Source organism: Alternaria arborescens, assembly GCF_004154835.1.
Source record: "Alternaria arborescens strain FERA 675 chromosome Unknown contig_16, whole genome shotgun sequence".
Lineage (NCBI taxonomy): Eukaryota > Fungi > Ascomycota > Dothideomycetes > Pleosporales > Pleosporaceae > Alternaria > Alternaria arborescens.
The window spans coordinates 454,483-474,107 of NW_021167871.1; the positions used below are offsets into that span (position 1 = coordinate 454,483).

Genomic DNA, 19,625 nt, shown 5'->3' on the forward strand with positions numbered 1-19,625 from the left:
TAATCGATATTCCCCAAACCGCGTTGCTTTGAGTCTCGCGAAGGACACGTATGGTTGCGAAACGCATGACTCGGGTACATCGCAAAAGAAAGAGCTTGGTAAACCTCGGAACATTCTCGTCTGTCATTAAGTTTTTGAGACCTTTACTGCTCTTTTCCTGCCGTTTTTAGTCTCGCCTTTCCCGTCGCTCACTCCCTGTTTCTCCTCTTCTTCTTCACCTTTCCACTCTTCTGACATCCTCTTCAACGCTGACGACTCTGCTACTCTGGCTCCAGGAATCACTCCAAGAGGTTAGGTGATGATGGATACGAGGGTAAGCGGACACGCTCGCATGGTCCGCCAGCCCACTCGAAAGCCTGCCAGTCCCACCTCGGTACCATGTTCCCTGATGGCAACTACGGTTTCACTCCTGCCGATTATCAGTACCTCGAGTCGCGCTGAGGGACTCTGCTTTCTTTCAGATTCGCCCGCGGCCACTTTTGTGGTATTCTCTACAAAATGCTAGGTTATGTTAAGAAGGTATTGGCGAAGACAGGAATGAGCGATCTTTGTTGTTATTGTTCCGGGTGTGCCCGTCTCTCCAGTCGTTAGATGGAATCTTTAGATACGACTTCGCTCAGAGTCCTGGCGCGTCTCGCTTCTTATGTATCACCGTCTCTGGTGGCTTTGAAGAGCCATCTTAGAGAATACACTTGAACGTCTTATCAACACACGGCTTGCAACATTGTATAAAAGAGAAAAAACAACTTTCCTCTTTAAGAGTACTCCTTCCTACTACAAAAGAGCATACAGAGAGCTATATAGATTAAAAACCTATAAGACTATAATACTGTTAATCTTGATAAGTTATCCTATTAGAAGATAATGTAGGCTGCAAGGTAAAGCTTGTTATGTTTACACCTGTTCGGTTTTTCCCTCGTATACGGTGCAAGGTAACTTTGGCCCACGAAACGTGACATTGTTGACCAATAGTCGCAAGTGATATCAGCATGGCATGGCTATCAGACACGACCTGGAAAGCATGCGAAGGTAGACCAACTTCATTCTCATGATTGTGCCTTGTCTATTCTCACAGCTAAGCATAGTCTGGGCTATAATTATTCGATGGTCCCAACAACCATCGCCACAATATTGGTATAGGCTGTCATGATTGTCTCATCTCAAGGTATCTTATCGTCGATAATGTTTGCGTCTATGCCGCAGTCGTCTTCTCTTTCCTGTTTATCAAGTCAGCGCATGTCTCGAAAGCATTTCGTAACTAGAAAACTTACGGAAGAGGAGTAAAGCGCAGGTAAGGCTTAACAATTCTGATATCAGGGAACATGGTCTTGGCGTCCTCGGTCTTAACAGAGGGGTGGACGATAACGTCATCACCTGGAACCCAGTTGATAGGAGTAGTAATTTTGTGCTTGTCACCAGTCTGCAAACTGTCCAAGACGCGAAGGACCTCTGCAGTGTTCCTGCCTGTGCTTGCTGGGTAAGAAAGGATGAGGCGGATGGTCTTCTTGGGGTCGATGATGAAGACTGAGCGGATTGTAAAGGCGATTCCCTTGCTATCGACGTTGGTGGCATCTTGGTGATCGATCCTGGCGATTGTCAGACGCGTGTCACTAGCATCGTGTGATTCCTCCTACTCACATGTCGTATGCCAAGGCGACCTGCCTGTCCTTGTCGCCGATGATGGGGAACTTGAGGCTGCTTCCCGAGATCTCGTCAATGTCCTTGATCCAGCCTCCATGACTTTCTACTGTGTTGGCTGAGAGACCAATGAGCTTGGCACCGCGACGGCTGAACTCAGGCTCCAACTTGGCGAAAGCACCGAGCTCAGTTGTGCAGACAGGAGTGTAATCCTCAGGGTGAGAGAAAAGAATAACCCAGTTGTCGCCGATAAACTCGTGGAAGTCAATGGGTCCTTGGGTCGTCTCGGCCTTGAAATTGGGGGCCTTGGAGCCGAGCCTGAGGGGTTCTGGTCGGTCGCTCATTGTGTCTTCTGTGCTTGTGCTCATGTCAGTCGTGTCCAAGCAAACTCCGCAAACATGTGGGGTAAGTGGCGGGGCAGGCGAAAGCAAGTTGCCATACCTGAATCTTAGTTCCGTGTGCAAGTGGGCTTGAAGAAGATGTCAAAGTATCTTCCGAGCGATTGATTAAGAAGCTGTAGGTTTGTCAGAGGGAGAGTCGAAGTAGTGGGGTCATCTGTCTTCTTGTAAAGGCCGTACCTAACAATCGACAAGCAACACTTCTAGCTAGCGTATATGGCGTCATGTCACGTATCTCCACCAAAGCTTTTCTGCCGCTCGAATATTCCACGTCGTTGGCCAGCAGACGAATCATAGACTCGATATCTCCGGCGGTGCTGCGCTGCCAATGAGTCGCCCCTCCTGCCGAGCATTTGTCGCGATTGGAGGCTGACAAAAGCCAATGAGACAGATAAGAAATTCCTCATTGCTGCTCTAGTATGCGCTGGGTAAGCATCCTCCGAATCGGGTCAGATTATTCGCGAACCGTTCAACGAGAAGACCACCGTTCATGTGAGGCGAGATTTTAAGGACGTCAGGCTTTGCAATGTGCGTACTGTCTGCTTGTCTATGTTGGTGTTGCTATCATGGCGGGTAGCTCGACTGCGTACCCCGGTACCTATGTAGATGGCAAAGCGATTGAAGGAAGTTTCGTTCATCACCGGTTCACCATATATCACTTCGGCAAACAATGCTTCTAGGGCAGTGCGCGGAAGCATGGGGTCCGCTCTCAGGCTGGGTAACTCTGTTTCAGCGCGTACCCTTGTCAATGCATCGCTGAACAACTGTCATCTGTCATGTCGCGCGAAATCCATCATGGTCGTGGCTTCAAGCTTCTCGCAGCCGGTGCGACATGAAGGCTGCAGATTCATGTGTTACATATGAACATCACTACTTCTACTCCTCCATGCGGTCCCTTGGCAGCAGCCTTGCGCAGCTCCTAATTGCTCTGCGCCTGGCGGTTCATCGAATATTTAGGCCGAACATCCGAGACTAAACATCCGCTATCCCCACTTTCCAAAGACATTACATCTTGTACCGGTTATCGCAGAATCGGAGAGCGAGGAAAGTGTTTGCTTTTGGGAAAGTGCCGGTACTTCCCGCTGGCATTGTCGCTGGTCGGGGAGCCATTCGCTCGTCCGGGTTGAGTTGTCTCTGTCCGAGGCACACCAGCATCCTTCCCGCATGACGCATCAGATCGACCCTGTTTTCCGCCCAGTTCAAAGATTTTGAGGCGGCCTTGGCGTGTCGGTGAGCACGATAATTCCCAAGTTTAGCCCGAAGCGGGACGCCCCATGCAAGGCGGGCCTGGACGATGGAGAAGTACTCCTATTCCCGACCAATACAATCAACTTTTGTCCACCACTTCGGAATAGAACTGGGCCTCTCACACCGTCCAGTTGTTCGTTGGGATACATTTCGGCTACGGGTGTGTGGGTTAGCGGACCAGACCTAACCCGCCGCTTAAGCTATGAAGGTCGAGCTTTTCATCGTCACCGGATTCACGCTTGCTCTTGAACTCTGACGCGTTCATTACGATATCTCCAGCACACCCTTTTGGCCTTTCTATTGAAGAGAAGGAGTTCGTGGCAGCATGGCTGCCAATCCAGAGATCAACCTTCCAGAGACCTCTGAGCTTGGAGCTACCGATTCGCGAAGCCAAGCGGGAATAAGCATATTGCCGGACATGCACAGGATTTCGGCAGAGGAACCCGCAGGTCACGATTCCACATCCGAACCAGACAACGAGCCAGAGAAAGAATATTATTATGGAAAGAACAGCGCCAGTAGCGAATTCGCATCGCAAAAAGACATTCAGAGTTCAGAAGTCGTTTGGCGATATCTCACATTCGACGTCGAACTTCCGCATCCGACAACTATCCATCCGACGCAACCCGATCAGGAAGCTCCACCTGGGCCCCCAAACCTTACCAAATATACGAACCCTTTCGATTGGTCCGAGACAAGAAAAAGATTCACGATATGTGTGTCATGTTTCATCACGGCGCTTACTGCGTTCTCAGCCGGAGCTTACAGCCCGGGCGTTGGGCAAATGACGCAGGAATGGGGTGTCAGCAGTGTTGCAGCGCTTGTCGGCATCACGACCTTTACGACCGGCTTCGCCATCGCGCCGATGGTTCTGGCCCCCTTCTCTGAGATCAATGGCCGACGACCAGTTTTCCTCGCTTCTGGTATACTATTTGTGATATGTCAGCTCTGCTCTGGCCTCACGCAGTCTTATGCTGGTATGCTCGTTGCGCGGTTCTTTTTGGGTGTAGGCGGATCTACATTCTCGACTATGGTTGGCGGAGTGGTGTCTGACATATACCATGCTGAGGATCGCAACACCCCCATGGCTCTGTTCTCGGGCGCTGCATTGTTCGGCACTTCCTGGGGGCCATTAGTGTGTGGCTTTATTGCACAGAACACGTCTTGGAGGTGGATATTCTACGTACAAGCTATTGCATGCGCGGCAGTGGTCGTGCTGATGTGTGTTGTATTTAAAGAAACCCGCGGTTCAGTTCTTCTGTCCAAGAAGGCCAAAGCTTTGAACAAGTGGTACGAGGCCCGCGAGGCGTCCGGATATTATGGCTTCAACATCCACGATGCCGAAAAGCCTGAGAACATGGTATCGCAACGTTTGAGATGGAAAGTACGATCAGATGAGGAACGGGCCTCTCTCAGCAAGATGATAGGAGTCTCTCTTTACCGACCATTCCATCTTCTCTTCACCGAACCCGTAGTATTCTGGTTCTCGCTCTGGGTGGCCTTTTCCTGGGCTGTACTTTATCTCACTCTAGCGGCCATTCCACTGGTGTTCCAGAGCAACCATGGTTTCTCACTACAACAAGCCAACGCTGTCTTCGCGTCTATGGGAATAGCTAGTATCTTCTCGACTATATTGTCAATTTACCAAGAGAAAATCGCGAAGAGGAACGGAAAACTAACAGGCACTCCCGAAGGCCGCCTCTACTTTGCTTGCATAGAAAGCGCCTGTATGCCTGTTGGTCTTTTCATGTTTGGTTGGACGAGCTTCCCTGATATTCATTGGGTTGTACCAGCAATCGCAATTGGTATTGCTACTATCGGAATCTTCAGCATCTACCTTGCGACCTTCAACTTTCTCGCAGATACGTATCATCGCTATGCGAGTTCAGCACTAGCGGCGCAGTCTTTCTGCCGGAACATGCTTGGTGAGGTCATCTTCGTTGATTACCAGTGGACATATGCTGACTTCGATACAGGCGGAATCTTCCCACTTATCACAACTCAAATGTATAACAAACTTGGCTACGGCCCAGCGAGTAGTCTGCTGGGAGGAATTGGCGCATTTTTAACCATAGTACCTTGGATTCTGGTCTTCTATGGTCCTAGGATCAGAGCGAGAAGCAAATTTGCAAGCGAAATCATGGCTGTTACCAGTTGATGAGTGAGAAGGCAGCATCAGAATACATAGCGACAAGCTTTTCGATAGTTAAATATCTCGTTTTTACTGCGGCTGAAAGACTTTTTGGTCATGAGTGCCAGCATCAGAAGACAAAACGCCGACTCGCGCAGGCATAGAGTGTTGTCGCCAGATGCAAGCAAGTAGGTAATCTTTTGATAGCGAGGTCGCCAAATTGGGTTAGGAAGTCAGGCCCGCCATCTGTTGCATCATTCGCAGGGCTGTAGCAGTGAGCCGATCAACCGTAACACAGCCTCACGACTCAGCCTACCATCCACCGTCTACCAAACGATGCGCGTGCACATCCTGCTGTGGGCGAAATTTGTACTCGTGTCTGTATTCCCGTTCCTCATCTCCACTAAGTTTTTGAGTGGCGATAGAACGGATATGCCATAACAACACTACGGCTCTTTAAATGCTACTCGTGTCCACTGGCCACTATGGACGACCTTCTTCCATCCTACGAAAGCGTGATGCGACGCGATCCTTGGGTGCTCGTCGCTCCATATCTGCCCTCTCAAGATCTGTGCTCTGCAGCTCTAGTTTGTCGGCAATGGCACCAAACTTTCACACCGAACCTCTGGGGTAGTCCAGCCTCACATTTTGGGGTCGAAAACGATACTGTTTATGGTAAGATACTACAACATGAAGGCTAGTCTACTATCTAACGCCTGATAGTGGCACTCACACGGTTTAAGCGTACTTTGCCTTATGCGCGAGCCTCCGTACGGGAGCTTACGCATACTTTACGTTTTCCACCAGCCCATGCGGAGCTGTATGATGGGCCGCATGCAGAATGGCTCCGAGACTGCCTCGAGCACCTGCCTCGTCTACAGTGCTTGATCGTAGATAGCCTGCCATTCTTCGATCATGCCTCTCTCTTGAGCCTGCGACACTCGAGTCTGCGATGGAGGTCAGCTCGCCCCACTGCGTATCCAGTGTTCGGCTTACGCCTACTCGACGCTTCCAGCTGCATGAATGCAACATCCATGGGTCTTGCTGAAGCCCTACCACATTTTCCAGATCTCGTCTCATTGGATCTATCAAAAACTGCAGCTGCGAGAGATAAGGCAGTTCTATCCACCCTAAAGTACCTCCGGAATCTAAGAGTCCTGAACCTCCGTGGCACTGGAATCAAGGATGAAGAGTTTTCGATAGTTGCGCACGCAATTGGAAGTCGTGTTAGAAGTCTTGACATAAGCAACAACTTCTTGACAGACACTAGCGTCCGACTCCTTCTCGAGTTATGCTTGAAAGAGACTACTATTGCAGCGCATACCTCTCGTGCCCCACTGCCGCCGGTTCAGAATGCAGTCCCTACCAACGAACCGGGGGCGTTCGAGTCAGAAAATCTTGTTGGTCATCTTCGCAAGAAACTCACTGAGGGTTTCGTCGGTAGCCTTGCAATAGAAGAAACCAGCGATGTCGGAGTATCACATTTATTTCTCTCGAGCAACGCCGTAACTGTTGAAGGCATATCGGCTTTACTGCGGTCTGGGCGTTTGCAGGTCCTGGATGTAGGCATACTACCTGCTGTAGTGAGAAATCCTACTGCCGTCTCGCCAGGATCACCAGACGACGACTTAGATCTGCCTAGCGTATCAAAACTCGCTCCCGTTCTGAATGAGTATGCTTCGGGTAATCTGAGATATCTGAGGATCAACTACGAATTGGTAACAGAAGATGCGCCTCTCGAAGTGCCCAGATCGCCACGCGCGGAACTCGACGGGGACCTTGGCATATATAAGCCTACAGGTGCGCATGAACTCGAAGCTGTCCAACTACCGATAGCTGAGCTTGATTCGCAATCTGCGGCTGTTCTTGAGGCGCCTGGGGATGCATCATACCCGGCTGAGCTTCTTGGCTCGCCAATAGCATCTCTGTCCTCAGCACCTATCAAGTCAACTTCGGGCAACGCTGATAATGACAAGCAGAGCGCCACAATCGTTCCTGAGATAAGCGTTACTCTGCAGCCACTACAGATCAATCGAGGCCCTGCATATGCCCCAGAGCCCATGCCTGTAGATCCGCCGTTGACTCCACTTAGCCCCCTAAGGATCAATGAGAACTACCAGCCTGGCTCAATTGAAGGTGTTCCCAACACACCAGGAACCTTTGCACCACCCACAACAACTTGTGATAGTAACATACCGTCCCAGCTGACAGGCGATACTGCGATTAGGTCTCGGGCGAGCTCCTTCTACTACATCGAAGACAGGAAAGCTCGTTTGGACTTTCGTCAAGCATCTCAGCCTCGACTACATCCTGGAATGCTTCCAAAGCTTCACACTCTTGTTCTTACCGGGGTACCAACCATGACAATCGAGAAGAAGATTATTCATCGAATCATACAATACATCCAAGACGCGGCTGAGGAAGCCTCAATTGCTAGGAAGCGCGCTAGACATACATACGTACTTCCACCGGGTCGGAGACGTATTGTTGCAGAAGAAGAGTATGCACGCAACCAATTCGCCCTTCGAAGAGTGGTGCTTGAGATGGCGCCCCCGCAGCAAACGCCAAAGAAGATCACCAGTAGTTGGCGGGCTTATCCAACGAAATCATCTACAGAGGACAGAGATTCAGAAGCATTTTGGGACGCTGCAGCGCATGACTTCTCCTTCTTCGATGACGAAGAGTGCGGGCAACCCGGTCGTGAGCCAGATCGCACCCTTCCTTTAGCAGCTATGGATGGGCTAGAACTTGCACCTAGCCATCCTGCCGTACTGGCAGAGCCAAGCAAAAATGTACTTGAAACGGGGCCGTTGCTTGATGTGGCAGGAGAGATAGGAAAGTTTCGCAGAGAAAGGAAAGCCGCTAATAACAATTTAATGGCGATGGGCGAGGCTGAACCGGATGTGGAGGGATACTGGCCTGGAGACATTACGGTCCTGAGGAAGCCAGTAAACTCAGAAGCTGGCGAACTTGACTGCTATGGCAACCGTTACGAATCTGGTTGGTACTACCGTTGAGGTGCGTGATAGCGAAGCGAGGCACGGGTACAAATATACTCTTTTGTACATCGAAGTCATTTGATAGGCTGGATACCTACCACAAAGCTTCTATGGGTGTCTTTGAGATGATACTCAGCCTTCTTGGAGGACAACCCGTCCTCTGAGGAGGATAACCAATTACGAATCAGCTTACTCACCGGTTCTGTGACCGGTTCCATGGGCTGACCCCGCGCACAAATCTATCCTCTTCAACATGCACTTGCCTGATAACATCGCCATGCTAAATATCTTAAGATTTTATGCATTTCTCACAAGTTAGGTTATGTTTGCAGTAACGTAACCCTCGCACTTCGCCCGTACTTGGAGCCCAGCCACGCCAAGGACCGTTACGTTCGTCACGAGCTTCCAGCTTCAGCTGCTACCAGACAAAGTGTTAGATCTCTGGAGATTGGATTGAACTTCCGGTAGTCTTTGAGTATTCCATAATCGTCATCTGCAATTAGGTACAATCATGGGCCAGTCTTGGAGTAGTCGAACAGCGGAATACCCGACTTATGAGCGACGTAAAAGGAAAAGTGCTTCCAAATCGGAACGAAACAAAGGGAATACCCGAACCGATGCAGGTAACATCCATCAAGTTCGTACGAATTCCCACTTACGGCGTCGCGATGGCCAGGCTATTTCGAACCGCACCACTCCCAGATTACACCAAAGCGATCACAGGCAAACTCCTCTACGTTTCCCTCATCATCTTCATGCCAAGTCTGCAGCAAGAACAATGAAAGAAGGATCAATAGTCGCGGACAGGAATCGAAAACCTAAAGAGGCCCCGAAAAAGCTAGAGTCCGACGGTATTAAGAGCAATAGAACTCAAAAAAGCGATACGAAGCACAACTCTGTCAGTCGAAAAGACAGCCACCAAGCTCACCGCGAAATGTATCGATCCGAGGACAAGCATAAGAGAGAGTGTATGGTTTGTACCGATACGCTCTCTTTGCATCATTTTCACGATCGGCCTCCGACTAGGGATTGTCAGCACGGGGCCGATGTATGCCGGAAATGTCTTCGTACATGGATTAAATCGGAATTCAGTACTAAGATGTGGGACGACATCAAATGTCCCAGCTGCTTAATCTCAATGAAAAGCGTGGATATGCGAGATTTTGCCCCGAAGGAGATATTCAAACGGTACCGAGACACCTTCTCCATTCACAATCTACCCCCTTCGATGCACTGACAAGACCCCCAGCTACGTGGAACTTTACAACCGAGCAAGGAAGGAAGCACAGCCGGGCTTCAGATGGTGCAACCTCAAGGGCTGTAAATCAGGCCAAGTGCATTTTCCTCAAACCCCCAAATTTCGGTGCGACGGCTGCGAAAGGATTTCCTGCATTGTCCACAATATGAAATGGCACAAAGGCGAAACATGCAGGGAATACGACTACAGAACTAACGCTAATATTAAAGCTGAGGAGGAAGAAGCCAGTAAGAAGTTGTTGGCGGCGACGACAAAACAATGTCCTGGGTGTAAGAGACCGATTGAGAAGAACATGGGATGTGATCATATGGAATGTGAGTCAACCTTACTTCTGGAAGAGAGGAGGGTAGAAGGGATTGGAAAACGAGACTAACATTTATTTGAATCGTAGGTACGAAATGCCGTCTTCATTTTTGTTGGGCGTGTTTGCTACCGTATCGTTCCGATGTTTCTCGACGGGCAAGGGATGCAGGTGGAGGAAAGTGCTGTGAATGTTATGTACAACGTGCTTGATTTACGTTCCATAAGCTGAGAGGATCATCCTGTAAGACGTTTAATGGAAATGAGCGACTATCAGACTGCAACGACATCAAGGCCGGAAATACGTAAAGCTCGCCGCTAGCATAATTGTCAAGAACATATACTTCGCCCAATCGACGTTCTTCTCCTTCTCCCTCTCTTCATTCAGACGCCACCCCTCGGCGCTCTCATTGATTGTCCTCGTCGGCGCATAATCCACTTTCGGAGCCTTAGCCAACGTCCTTGCAGTAGCTTCCCTCTATAAGGGTACGATATACGGCGCCAGATACCCGACAAAAAGCGACCAAGATAGGTTTGGTAGCTATTCATACGTGTCATCTGACCACTCGCATGGACAAAAGCGCTCGCTCGCTCGTGGCGGCCAGCTTGATATTCGGCGAAGAGGAAAGTAAGCTCGTTATTCGTGATGTGTCGAGTGGGCGTGGAGCCAAACTCGCGATGGAGGACATTGCAGAGATAGACTGCAGATTCTATGCCTATATTGGCACCCATACCGATGTCTGCGGTCATCTTTTGTTGGGTCAGGCAAGAGTCTGCTAGCGGGAACAAAGGGGATTTGTACTTTGTGAACTGAGTCGCCTACGAGAACTATACGCCCAGCATACCGTTTGCCTAGGACACCTTCTTCAACAGTGAGAAAACCGTTCCTAATGTTTGTTCCCCACAAGTCTCCTACTTTGATCTTCTCCGTGATAGGATGGTCGGCAAAGTTCTTCGCTACTGCCTCGATGTCTGCTTCTGTAGCCTTGTCTCTCTTCACTGGCAGATGGCCCTCATCTTTGAAGGTGATACCCCGATATACTTTCCCATGCTGAGTAAAAACCATTTTCGTGTTGTCTTGACCGAGAATGACATGTGTATCTGCAGGCCCAAGATTGAACGAGTCTTTCACTGTGCTGACACCGAAGATACCTCTGAACTCGCTGAATCTCATGACTTCTTTTTCATTTTCAGGTATTGTTCCTGGTTCAAATTCTGAGGCATAGTCCCACATGAGCTGTCGCACGAGGCTATGCACACCGTCTGCTCCGATGACCATGTCGCCTACTTCCACAGAGCCATCCGCCAAATGGATACAAACACCAGTCTCAGTATGCTCAATCTTTTCAAGCCGCCGGTTAGTGTGAATGTATGACTTGTCTGGTAGCCCCTCGTATAGATGTGATACCAGAGCCTGGCAATCAAACAAGATACTCGGTACTTGGAAGCTTTTGTGGGTCAGTATTCGTCCTTCATCTTGGTTTTCAGGTAATGCGACAACACGAGATCAACCTACAGTTTGCTCATATACTGTTGAACAGGATCGTACCGGCTCACACTTCCGTCTGGCCATCTTATATATTCTTTGCCTACAGGCGTGATGGTCCTGGCGATCTTGTCGAGAATGCCGAACTGGTCAAAGATGCGTGCGACTGGGGGCCAGGTAATCAGTGCTGCACCTCTTACTGAAACGATCTTGTCATGCTTTTCAAGAACGACGTGGTCAATGTTGGCTAGTTGTAGGGCATGGGAGAGCGATAAACCGACGATGCCGGCCCCGACGATGATGACTCTGAACGGTTTCGAAGTGGTTGAGTCTGGCTGAGCCATAGTACAATCAGATCCAGGTATTCGCTGTCGGTACGTTGCAGGCGTTTAGTTGTGATCTGGAAAAGCTTATTGCCGTGAGGATAAAACAGCGATGCTAGACACATTGAGGAACGTCACTGCATATATGCACCTTCGAAAAGACTAGTACCTATTCGTAGAATACTTCCTATTGTTCTGTGAGCCAAGCTTGGCGGGCGTGTGCCACCAGATCGACAGTTTGGTTTGCTACGCCTCATTAGCCAAGCATGAACTGCTGTTGGTTCAGTGTTCTTCAGACCCAATGCTAACTTCTCTGTATGGCTACTCCCGTTATTAGTGCTGATGTTTCGTATCTGAGCATCGCAAGACTGCTCAAGACGCGGCATTCGATCATGTGATACCATCCCGAACACTTCCAAGGGCGCCGCCGTATCTGGACTCCGTAGATGCTGACATCAGTGTCTGGCGCATGACAACAGAACAATGTCAGGATCATCTAGTTAGCAATAACAAGCTTATTGTCACCTCAAGGTCTGCGCATCAAGTGTAGTGTTCGGGAAACGTCTTTTGCGAAAGATGTACGCCGCCTTCATAGCTGACCACAGTGAAAGAATGATTGCTACACGGCCTGTAACAATGATTGCAAGTGTGAGACACCCTGTTGCCAGAATACACAACAGCGCTCCGCCAACCGCTGTGAGGTAAAGCTAGTAATCACTGCGAAGCTTGCCGTGGACATGGTCGTTAGAGAGTGTGCCGTCTATGCTAGCACACAAGTTGCCGAGCAAGGCCGTACTGACTGTGTCCATGCAGGAACCATTTCGCTTGTGACAGCGGAATCTGGGGTAATGGATCGGCAGCCCTGGTCTGACAAAAGATGTCGTGTTGGCTCAAGTTTCCGGAGATGCACGACTCACGACAAGAATTTGATTGTAGAGCAAAGCTTCGGTAATGGTGAAAACATGTGCCAGTGTGGTATGCAAGAATGAGCTGGGCAAAAACGCAGGGTGATTGCCCGGAACGTAGACAGCTCTGATGGCGCGTGGGAGGAATACCCGAGCGATGATGAAAATGGCAGTCAGGATAGTCATTGGGAGACCGCAGACACAGCTGAGTTGCCGAAGATAGGCTTGGTAATTAGCGATCGGCTCTGCAACAAGACAGTAGGGTGCAGCCTGGTGTGAACGGGAACTGCGAACTAGCTCCAGCCCACATGGTGCTTGGCACACTAACCGGCTTGGTCGACCCCGGCTTGCACCTCCAAGCAGGCGCATCACGGTATCGCGCCCGTCTCGCAGCCAACGCCCCTCCGCACATCGCCTACCGCTGGCCCCCGAATCGATGAACACGGTGCATTCTGGCTGCCGGGTGAATACGCGCTTGCCGTAGCTTTCACGACACAGCACCGGCGCCGGCGCGTGATTTCGCGATTCCCAACCTCACCCTTGCGGGCCTCTAGACACATTCGCTCTGTCTACATGGCGCCTGTTCCCGACACACCACTACCACGCGTGAGAAGCACACGACCGCCCCGGCGACACATATCTGACTCAGCGCCAGCCAGCAAGCGGCGCAAGTACATTCCAGGCGGACCAGGAGGCGGGGGAAGATACGTGGATGACGCTGGGCTAGAGACACCTGTAGGAGGAACTGGTCCCGGAGGATACGCGTACACTGGTCCCCGTGGCCGCGTAGGACGCATCAACGCCGAACGGCAAGGCCTGTCTCTATCAGCACCTTCCCCTTCATACACCCGACCCCGACGCGAAAGGCCGCCAGCTGGACCGCGTTCCAGTTCGGCCGCCGCAGTCGCCGCCGCAGTGGCTCAAAACGATGGATACAAGCCGCGCGAGGAGCGGAGCTGGGATGAATTTCATCCGGACCTGGACATAGACGTTGAGTTCCCTGTCTACAGCGCGGACCAGATCGATGGCATCAGCCCTCAGGACAGCGCCCCAGGAACTCCGCTGAACGGTTCATCTACCGGCCAGTATGCCGTCGACAGTGGCATCTCGGCCATGCTTGACGGTCTGCGGGCGCAACAAGCAGAGAATGTTGCGCAAGAGCAAGAAGATGCCAGCTTAGCCGTCAACGGCTCAGGCGCTTTTGTCACACCGAAGCGACGTCCAGGCCGACCTCCTCGCAATAGAGATTCCATGCTGGCTGGCCTTGGATCGCCGCCTCGACCACGAGTCAACCCCCTTCCGACCATGAACCCAAGGGAGAAGCTTAATCTGCCAAAGCCATCAGTGCGCCAAGTCGATCCGTTCAAAGAACATGAAGAAAGCGAGGGAGTCAAGGTCAACTATGTCGACAAGACTATGGCGAATATTGGATACCAGGAAAGCGAGATCTTTACAAGGCCGTCGGAGAACAGCCTGATCAGGCTACCCGAGGGTTCTATTGAAGAGGATCTGGATTTGACTCTCCAGACAGAAGCTGAAGGAACTGCCGGTGCTGTTGCCGTCGGCCGTGTCGAGTATGATATGGACGAGCAAGACGATCGGTGGCTGGAAGCACTCAACATACAACGCAAGGAAGAAGGGGTTGAAGGCATCAAACCTGCAATATTCGAAGTAACCATCACACAGATCGAGAAAGAGTGGCATGCGTTGGAGAAGCGTAAGTCTAGCCCGATGCGTTGCCATGTTGGACACAACAGCTGACATGTGAAAGGCATACCCAAACCAAACCCCAAACCACCTCAGACGCATCGACCACGCTCCAGTAGCGCAGCCGCAGTTAACGGAGAGCCTGCTGGCCAAGGCGAAGAGCAGGACACAAAGTGCGCCATCTGTGACGATGGCGACTGCGAAAATACCAATGCAATAGTGTTTTGCGATGGTTGTGACCTGGCAGTCCACCAAGAGTGCTATGGAGTGCCTTTCATACCAGAAGGACAATGGCTGTGCAGACGATGCCAATTGGTGGGGCGCGGCACCCCTGTCAGTGAGCTTCCGGTATGTCCTGGCCCTGTCTGCTTTATTCGATGCATGCTGACAGTCACAGGGTTGCATATTCTGTCCAAATATAGACGGCGCGTTCAAGCAAACCACTGCGATGAAGTGGGCACATCTGCTCTGCGCCATGTGGATACCGGAGGTATCACTGGGCAATGCGACGTTCCAAGAACCAGTACAGGATGTTGAAAAGGTTCCCAAAACTAGGTGGAAGCTGGTAAGAATTGACATGCCCCACCGCACGAACAGCTCACTAACTACCAGACAGTCTTGCTACATATGCAAACAGAAGATGGGAGCATGCATCCAATGCGGCCACAAGTCATGTTTCGAGGCCTTTCATGTCACATGTGCACGAAGGGCTAGACTATGCTTGCGCATGAAGTCCTCACATTCTTCAAACCCACAAGATACGACTGTACTCAAAGCCTACTGCGATCGTCATACTCCATCAGATTGGAAGCGTGAGTATGATGTTGAGAGTGCAATCGCAGATGCCAAAGCTTTCTATCGCCACACTATGCGTCATGTTCGATGGCCAGACAGCCAAGCCTATGCCCTCTCCATCGGCTCCTCACACGCAATGCCTTCTATCGAAGGGCCGGAAGACGATACCCCCGGATCCAACAAGCGGAAGCGCGGGCAATCTACCAAGTCCTGGAGACTTCCGTCAGGAGCACCCGTTGTTCCCCAAGCTATCTACCACAACGTTGAGAACACGCTGATCAAATTCAATGTGCGTAAACGCAAAGAGTTTGTGCAGGAGGCCTGCAAGTACTGGACGCTCAAGCGTGAGGCTCGACGCGGTGCGGCTCTTCTAAAGCGCCTTCAGCTGCAAATGGAAGCCTTCTCGTCCATGGAGATTACTCGCCGTAATTTTGCGGGCATGGGCGCAGCTGGCAGGCCCCGACTACAGCGACGCATTGAGTTTGCAGAACGCCTCGAGGATGACATGGAGCAGATCCGTGTTTTATGCGAAATGGTCAAACAGCGAGAAGCCGAGAAGCTCAAGGACGTCCTGATACTGCAGCAGATCGTCGATTGCATATACTTCCCGATCCCTCAACTCCTTCAGCCTATTCTGGTGCGAGCGCAAGCGTAAGTAGCACATTGCTGGCTTTAGATTTTCACTAACCTTTCAATAGGCTCGATAGTAGAGGGTATTTTACTGAAGGATTCAACAATCTTCAGACAAAACTCGACGAGAAATACTACACGTCAGTGCAGACGTTCAATGACGATGTAGCCGCGGTGTTGAGCGCAGAGCTCGGGTTCGCCGCGGTCACAAACGTTGGCGAGGCCGAAGAACAACTGAACAAGGTCTCGCATAGCAGTTTGACCTCTGAGCAGAAGGAAATGAAGAAGATCGTAAAACGGATTACCAAAGTTCTGCAACCTCACTTTGAGGATGCGCTTAGGAAGGAGTCTGAGCTAGCTGGCCGTCCTTACGAGAAGTTGCCCGATCTGGAGACGCTCCTCAATGAAAAGCTACAACGCAGACCTAGCATTCTTTCACAGGCTGAGACTGTTCGACAAACGACGGAAACGGACCCGACGGCTATTGAGCAAGCTCAAGAAGAGGCCGTTGATGGGGAAGAAGCTGCTGTGCTGAACCAAAAACCCGAGGAGATGCAGATGGCGCCCACACCTGACGAAAACGCTGCAGATGCACATCATGCGCATGATGAGGCGGCGGACGAGGCAGCCATTGCTATTCAACTCGGACAGGACGCTCTTCACGTATCTAGGAACCAGCCTCAGAGTGCAGTAACAGGATCTCATGCCGAGACCAATGGCCGTCCCGAGCCTCTGACGCCTCCAAGGTCTGAGAAGAACCTATTAAACCCCCTCGGCAATGGCGGTGTCCCCTGGTATTTTGAGACTTTCGACGTCCACGGTACTACTGTCTATGAGGAACGGTACACTGGCCGAGAGGTACTCCGAGACATGAGCGAGGAGCTTAGCGAGCTCGATGATGACGAACTAGACGGTCTGGCTGACTCGGATCCTATTCGGCCTACTGACACACCCGACTCCAACGTGGCGGCGATCAAAAAAGCAGTTGCACGTAAGAGGCAGAAGAGGTCGAGAGGATGGTAGACGATGGGTCTAGTTCTGCTTTTCACTATTTTCTTTGGCATGCACTCCTGGAGGCATGTCTTGTATTATCATTGGCATTTGTAACATACCTACCTTACTGGGTAGACGAGGTGCAACTGGCGCATGGTGTTCACTTACAGGGCTGCGACAGATACCGCATTCGATGGGTTGTTTCAGCAGAGCATCTTAGTAGGAGTAATTGGGTGAAGCCAGTGGCAAGGCGTCTGACGGGGTTCGGTTAACGAAGCGCCGATTGCGATAGGCTTGAATATGAACATAGCTGGCTACAACACGCCCCACTGGTAGCGTCTTGATAAGTGATGCAGCGTGTTGGGAAAGTCTTCGACAAGTAAAGTAGAGCCTTGTTCTGTGAGAGACGGCGGTTCACTAGTGATGTTGACGCACGTTGATGGGCAAGACAAGGCGGCCAGGGCGCTGGACGTTTACCCCTAGCAGTTGCCTCACTTCGGGCGAGCAGTTGCCTCCAGGACAGCTCCTGTGTCAGTACCAGGTAGTCGCCTACAAATAGCATCTGGCTTGCCTGGCACCTCCACTCTCTCATCACATTTCCCGCTTTTTACTCCACTCACTTGCAGCGCTGCTGGCCATTAGCGCGACGCTTACTAAGTAGAGACGCGGCTACTGTCGATCAGTCCTGCCAAAAAATCGCCCAACTCGAAGCTTCAGCAAACACCTTTCCTCAACCAACCAACTATCAACTCACCCGACCCACCACAACATCATCACCATGGAGTACGAAAACGAACAGCGCGGCTACGATGGTTTGTCTTTCGCCTTGTGTGATGATTGCGCGAATACTGACTGGATTGCAGACGAGCCTCGCGGCTATGAGCGCGATCGTAGCAGGTCTCCGCGTGGTGACCGACGCGACGATGGCGCGCGTGCCCGCAGTGCCTCACCTGGCGGTCGCGACAGCCGGTATGTATCTGCTTGCTCGCCTTGATGGAACTGTTGACTAACACTTGCTCAGTGGCCCGCCGCCAGAGCGTAGGGATGATGACGATGAGAGCCGTAATTCTGGCTCCAACCTCTTCGTCACTGGAATTCATCCTACTCTTAGCGAAGAAGAGGTCACCCGTCTCTTCGAGAAGTACGGCGAGGTAGAGCAGTGTAACATCATGCGCGATCCTCACACTAAGGAGTCTCGCGGTTTTGGCTTCGTCAAGATGGTCACCTCTGAGCAGGCTGACGCAGCGAAGGAGGGTCTTCAAGGAGAGGTCCATCAGGGCCGCACACTCAGCATTGAGAAGGCTCGCCGTGCGCGTCCCCGTACTCCCACTCCGGGCAAGTACTACGGACCGCCCAAGCGTGGTAAGTCTGATTACTGTCTGCACTTTACATGCCGTGCTAATAACAACTCAGAGTTTGGCGGACGTGGCCGAGGGGGCCCTCGCTACAACGATCGATACACTGATGACCGCCGCGGCGGATACGGTCGACGCGATGACTATGGTTCCCGTAGCTCAAGATACGATGATCGCGGCTACGGAGGTGGCGGCCGCCGCGATGACTACGGTCCTCGTGGTGTCGATCGCTATGCCTCTGATCGCAGCTACGGTGGCAGGGATGGCGGTCGCGATGGCGGACGCGATGATCGTCGGGGTGGTGGAGGTGGCTACTACGACAGGCCCCCACCCCCAGCTGCTGGCGCCTACGATGCACCTCCTCCGCGTGAGGCGTATGGTGGAGGACGCTCGTACGAGGGTGACTACGATCGCTCATACCGCTAGCTCTCCGCTAACCCAGGCAGAACCCAAGCGGTACTAAGTTAGGGTTCGTATGGCTTCCTCAGTTTGGCGCCTCTCTCTCTCTCAGCACTTCATTCCTGTAATCCTATGGCTACTTCACTGGGTTCAGTTTAATACGGCTTTCACACGCATACAAAGGAAATGTGGTCGACAAAAGTTCTTCGATATGGTTCGCAGCAGCGCAAGGTAGGATCACACCATGGTCTGCCGTCTTGCAGCGCGACATCGTCTTAGCCTTCGTCGGCTCGGTATTTTCCTTGGAGAAACGGTTCAGCACTTCGGTAAATGCTTTCAGGGCAACGTCTATAGCCCTTGGGAGCACCAGTCATCTTGATCGACACCAAATTGTACTTCTATCTACTGCCTCACGATGCAACCTGGACGTTCAGTAACCAGTCCACACCACCTTCCGCATGACCAGCACTGTCTAAATACTCTTACTATCATCCACCATGACCGCAATCCATGTCAACGCAGCCCCCGACCCAGTAACATGAAGGGCCTGCATTCACCGACCCCCGACTACTGCAGCAATCTCGCAATGTAATTTCGCCCAACTACGTAAGGAACATTTGTCGAGAAGCAGAGACAAAGCAGCTTGCACGAGTTCCAAAAGTCACTCCATGCCAGAGTCCGTGATTGTTGCCTGCCGACGAGTCGCGATTGCTCTATGCAAACGGACAAGCGGTGCATGCATGTCTGGGCTCTTAAAGTCAGGTACAACCGAAGGTGCGTGCCCTCCAATTTCGTTTGTGTCACTTCCTTTTTCGTCATACGTGCCTTCCCCATGATGACACTCACCGCCGGAGTGTAGACTCCACACAAAAAGGTAAAAGTAAGCGACATGTTCTATTACCGTTTGAGGACGTAGAGCAGAATTTTCAATGACCAACTATATTCTGGTCGTGCTAGGACGCGCATAGATTGTGTCGTTGCGTAACAGCTCGGCTCCAGTATTGCGTCCAAGTCCTTGCGACCAAGGAGGCTCAGCTGCCTTCGTCGCACGTAGACTGGG

At 51.4% G+C, this 19,625-nt stretch overlaps 6 protein-coding genes across 6 annotated transcripts; 4 read left to right on the plus strand and 2 right to left on the minus strand.

The window, feature by feature from the left end:
* Window positions 1-1,192: 1,192 nt before the first annotated feature.
* Window positions 1,193-1,982, minus strand: AA0111_g7310 (hypothetical protein; the record flags this gene model as incomplete). Its single annotated transcript, XM_028653631.1, has 3 exons — window positions 1,193-1,217; window positions 1,272-1,586; window positions 1,639-1,982. 3 exons carry the CDS (start codon window positions 1,980-1,982, stop codon window positions 1,193-1,195), a joined length of 684 nt encoding a protein of 227 aa, XP_028505079.1.
* Window positions 1,983-3,609: 1,627 nt separating this feature from the next.
* AA0111_g7311 (hypothetical protein) lies at window positions 3,610-5,442 on the plus strand (the record flags this gene model as incomplete). Its single annotated transcript, XM_028653632.1, has 1 exon — window positions 3,610-5,442. One exon carries the CDS (start codon window positions 3,610-3,612, stop codon window positions 5,440-5,442), a length of 1,833 nt encoding a protein of 610 aa, XP_028505026.1.
* A 458-nt stretch (window positions 5,443-5,900) lies between these two features.
* On the plus strand, window positions 5,901-8,432 carry AA0111_g7312 (hypothetical protein; the record flags this gene model as incomplete). Its single annotated transcript, XM_028653633.1, has 2 exons — window positions 5,901-6,090; window positions 6,139-8,432. The coding sequence occupies 2 exons, from the start codon at window positions 5,901-5,903 to the stop codon at window positions 8,430-8,432; spliced, it is 2,484 nt and encodes an 827-aa protein (XP_028505078.1).
* Window positions 8,433-10,261: 1,829 nt separating this feature from the next.
* AA0111_g7313 (hypothetical protein) lies at window positions 10,262-11,802 on the minus strand (the record flags this gene model as incomplete). The annotated part of the gene is made up of 4 exons (XM_028653634.1): window positions 10,262-10,410; window positions 10,524-10,722; window positions 10,775-11,420; window positions 11,489-11,802. The coding sequence occupies 4 exons, from the start codon at window positions 11,800-11,802 to the stop codon at window positions 10,262-10,264; spliced, it is 1,308 nt and encodes a 435-aa protein (XP_028505076.1).
* A 1,457-nt stretch (window positions 11,803-13,259) lies between these two features.
* AA0111_g7314 (hypothetical protein) lies at window positions 13,260-16,841 on the plus strand (the record flags this gene model as incomplete). The annotated part of the gene is made up of 5 exons (XM_028653635.1): window positions 13,260-14,403; window positions 14,458-14,741; window positions 14,791-14,958; window positions 15,010-15,839; window positions 15,887-16,841. 5 exons carry the CDS (start codon window positions 13,260-13,262, stop codon window positions 16,839-16,841), a joined length of 3,381 nt encoding a protein of 1,126 aa, XP_028505075.1.
* Window positions 16,842-17,589: 748 nt separating this feature from the next.
* Window positions 17,590-18,629, plus strand: AA0111_g7315 (hypothetical protein; the record flags this gene model as incomplete). Its single annotated transcript, XM_028653636.1, has 5 exons — window positions 17,590-17,623; window positions 17,675-17,780; window positions 17,833-18,173; window positions 18,225-18,566; window positions 18,613-18,629. 5 exons carry the CDS (start codon window positions 17,590-17,592, stop codon window positions 18,627-18,629), a joined length of 840 nt encoding a protein of 279 aa, XP_028505025.1.
* Window positions 18,630-19,625: the final 996 nt, after the last annotated feature.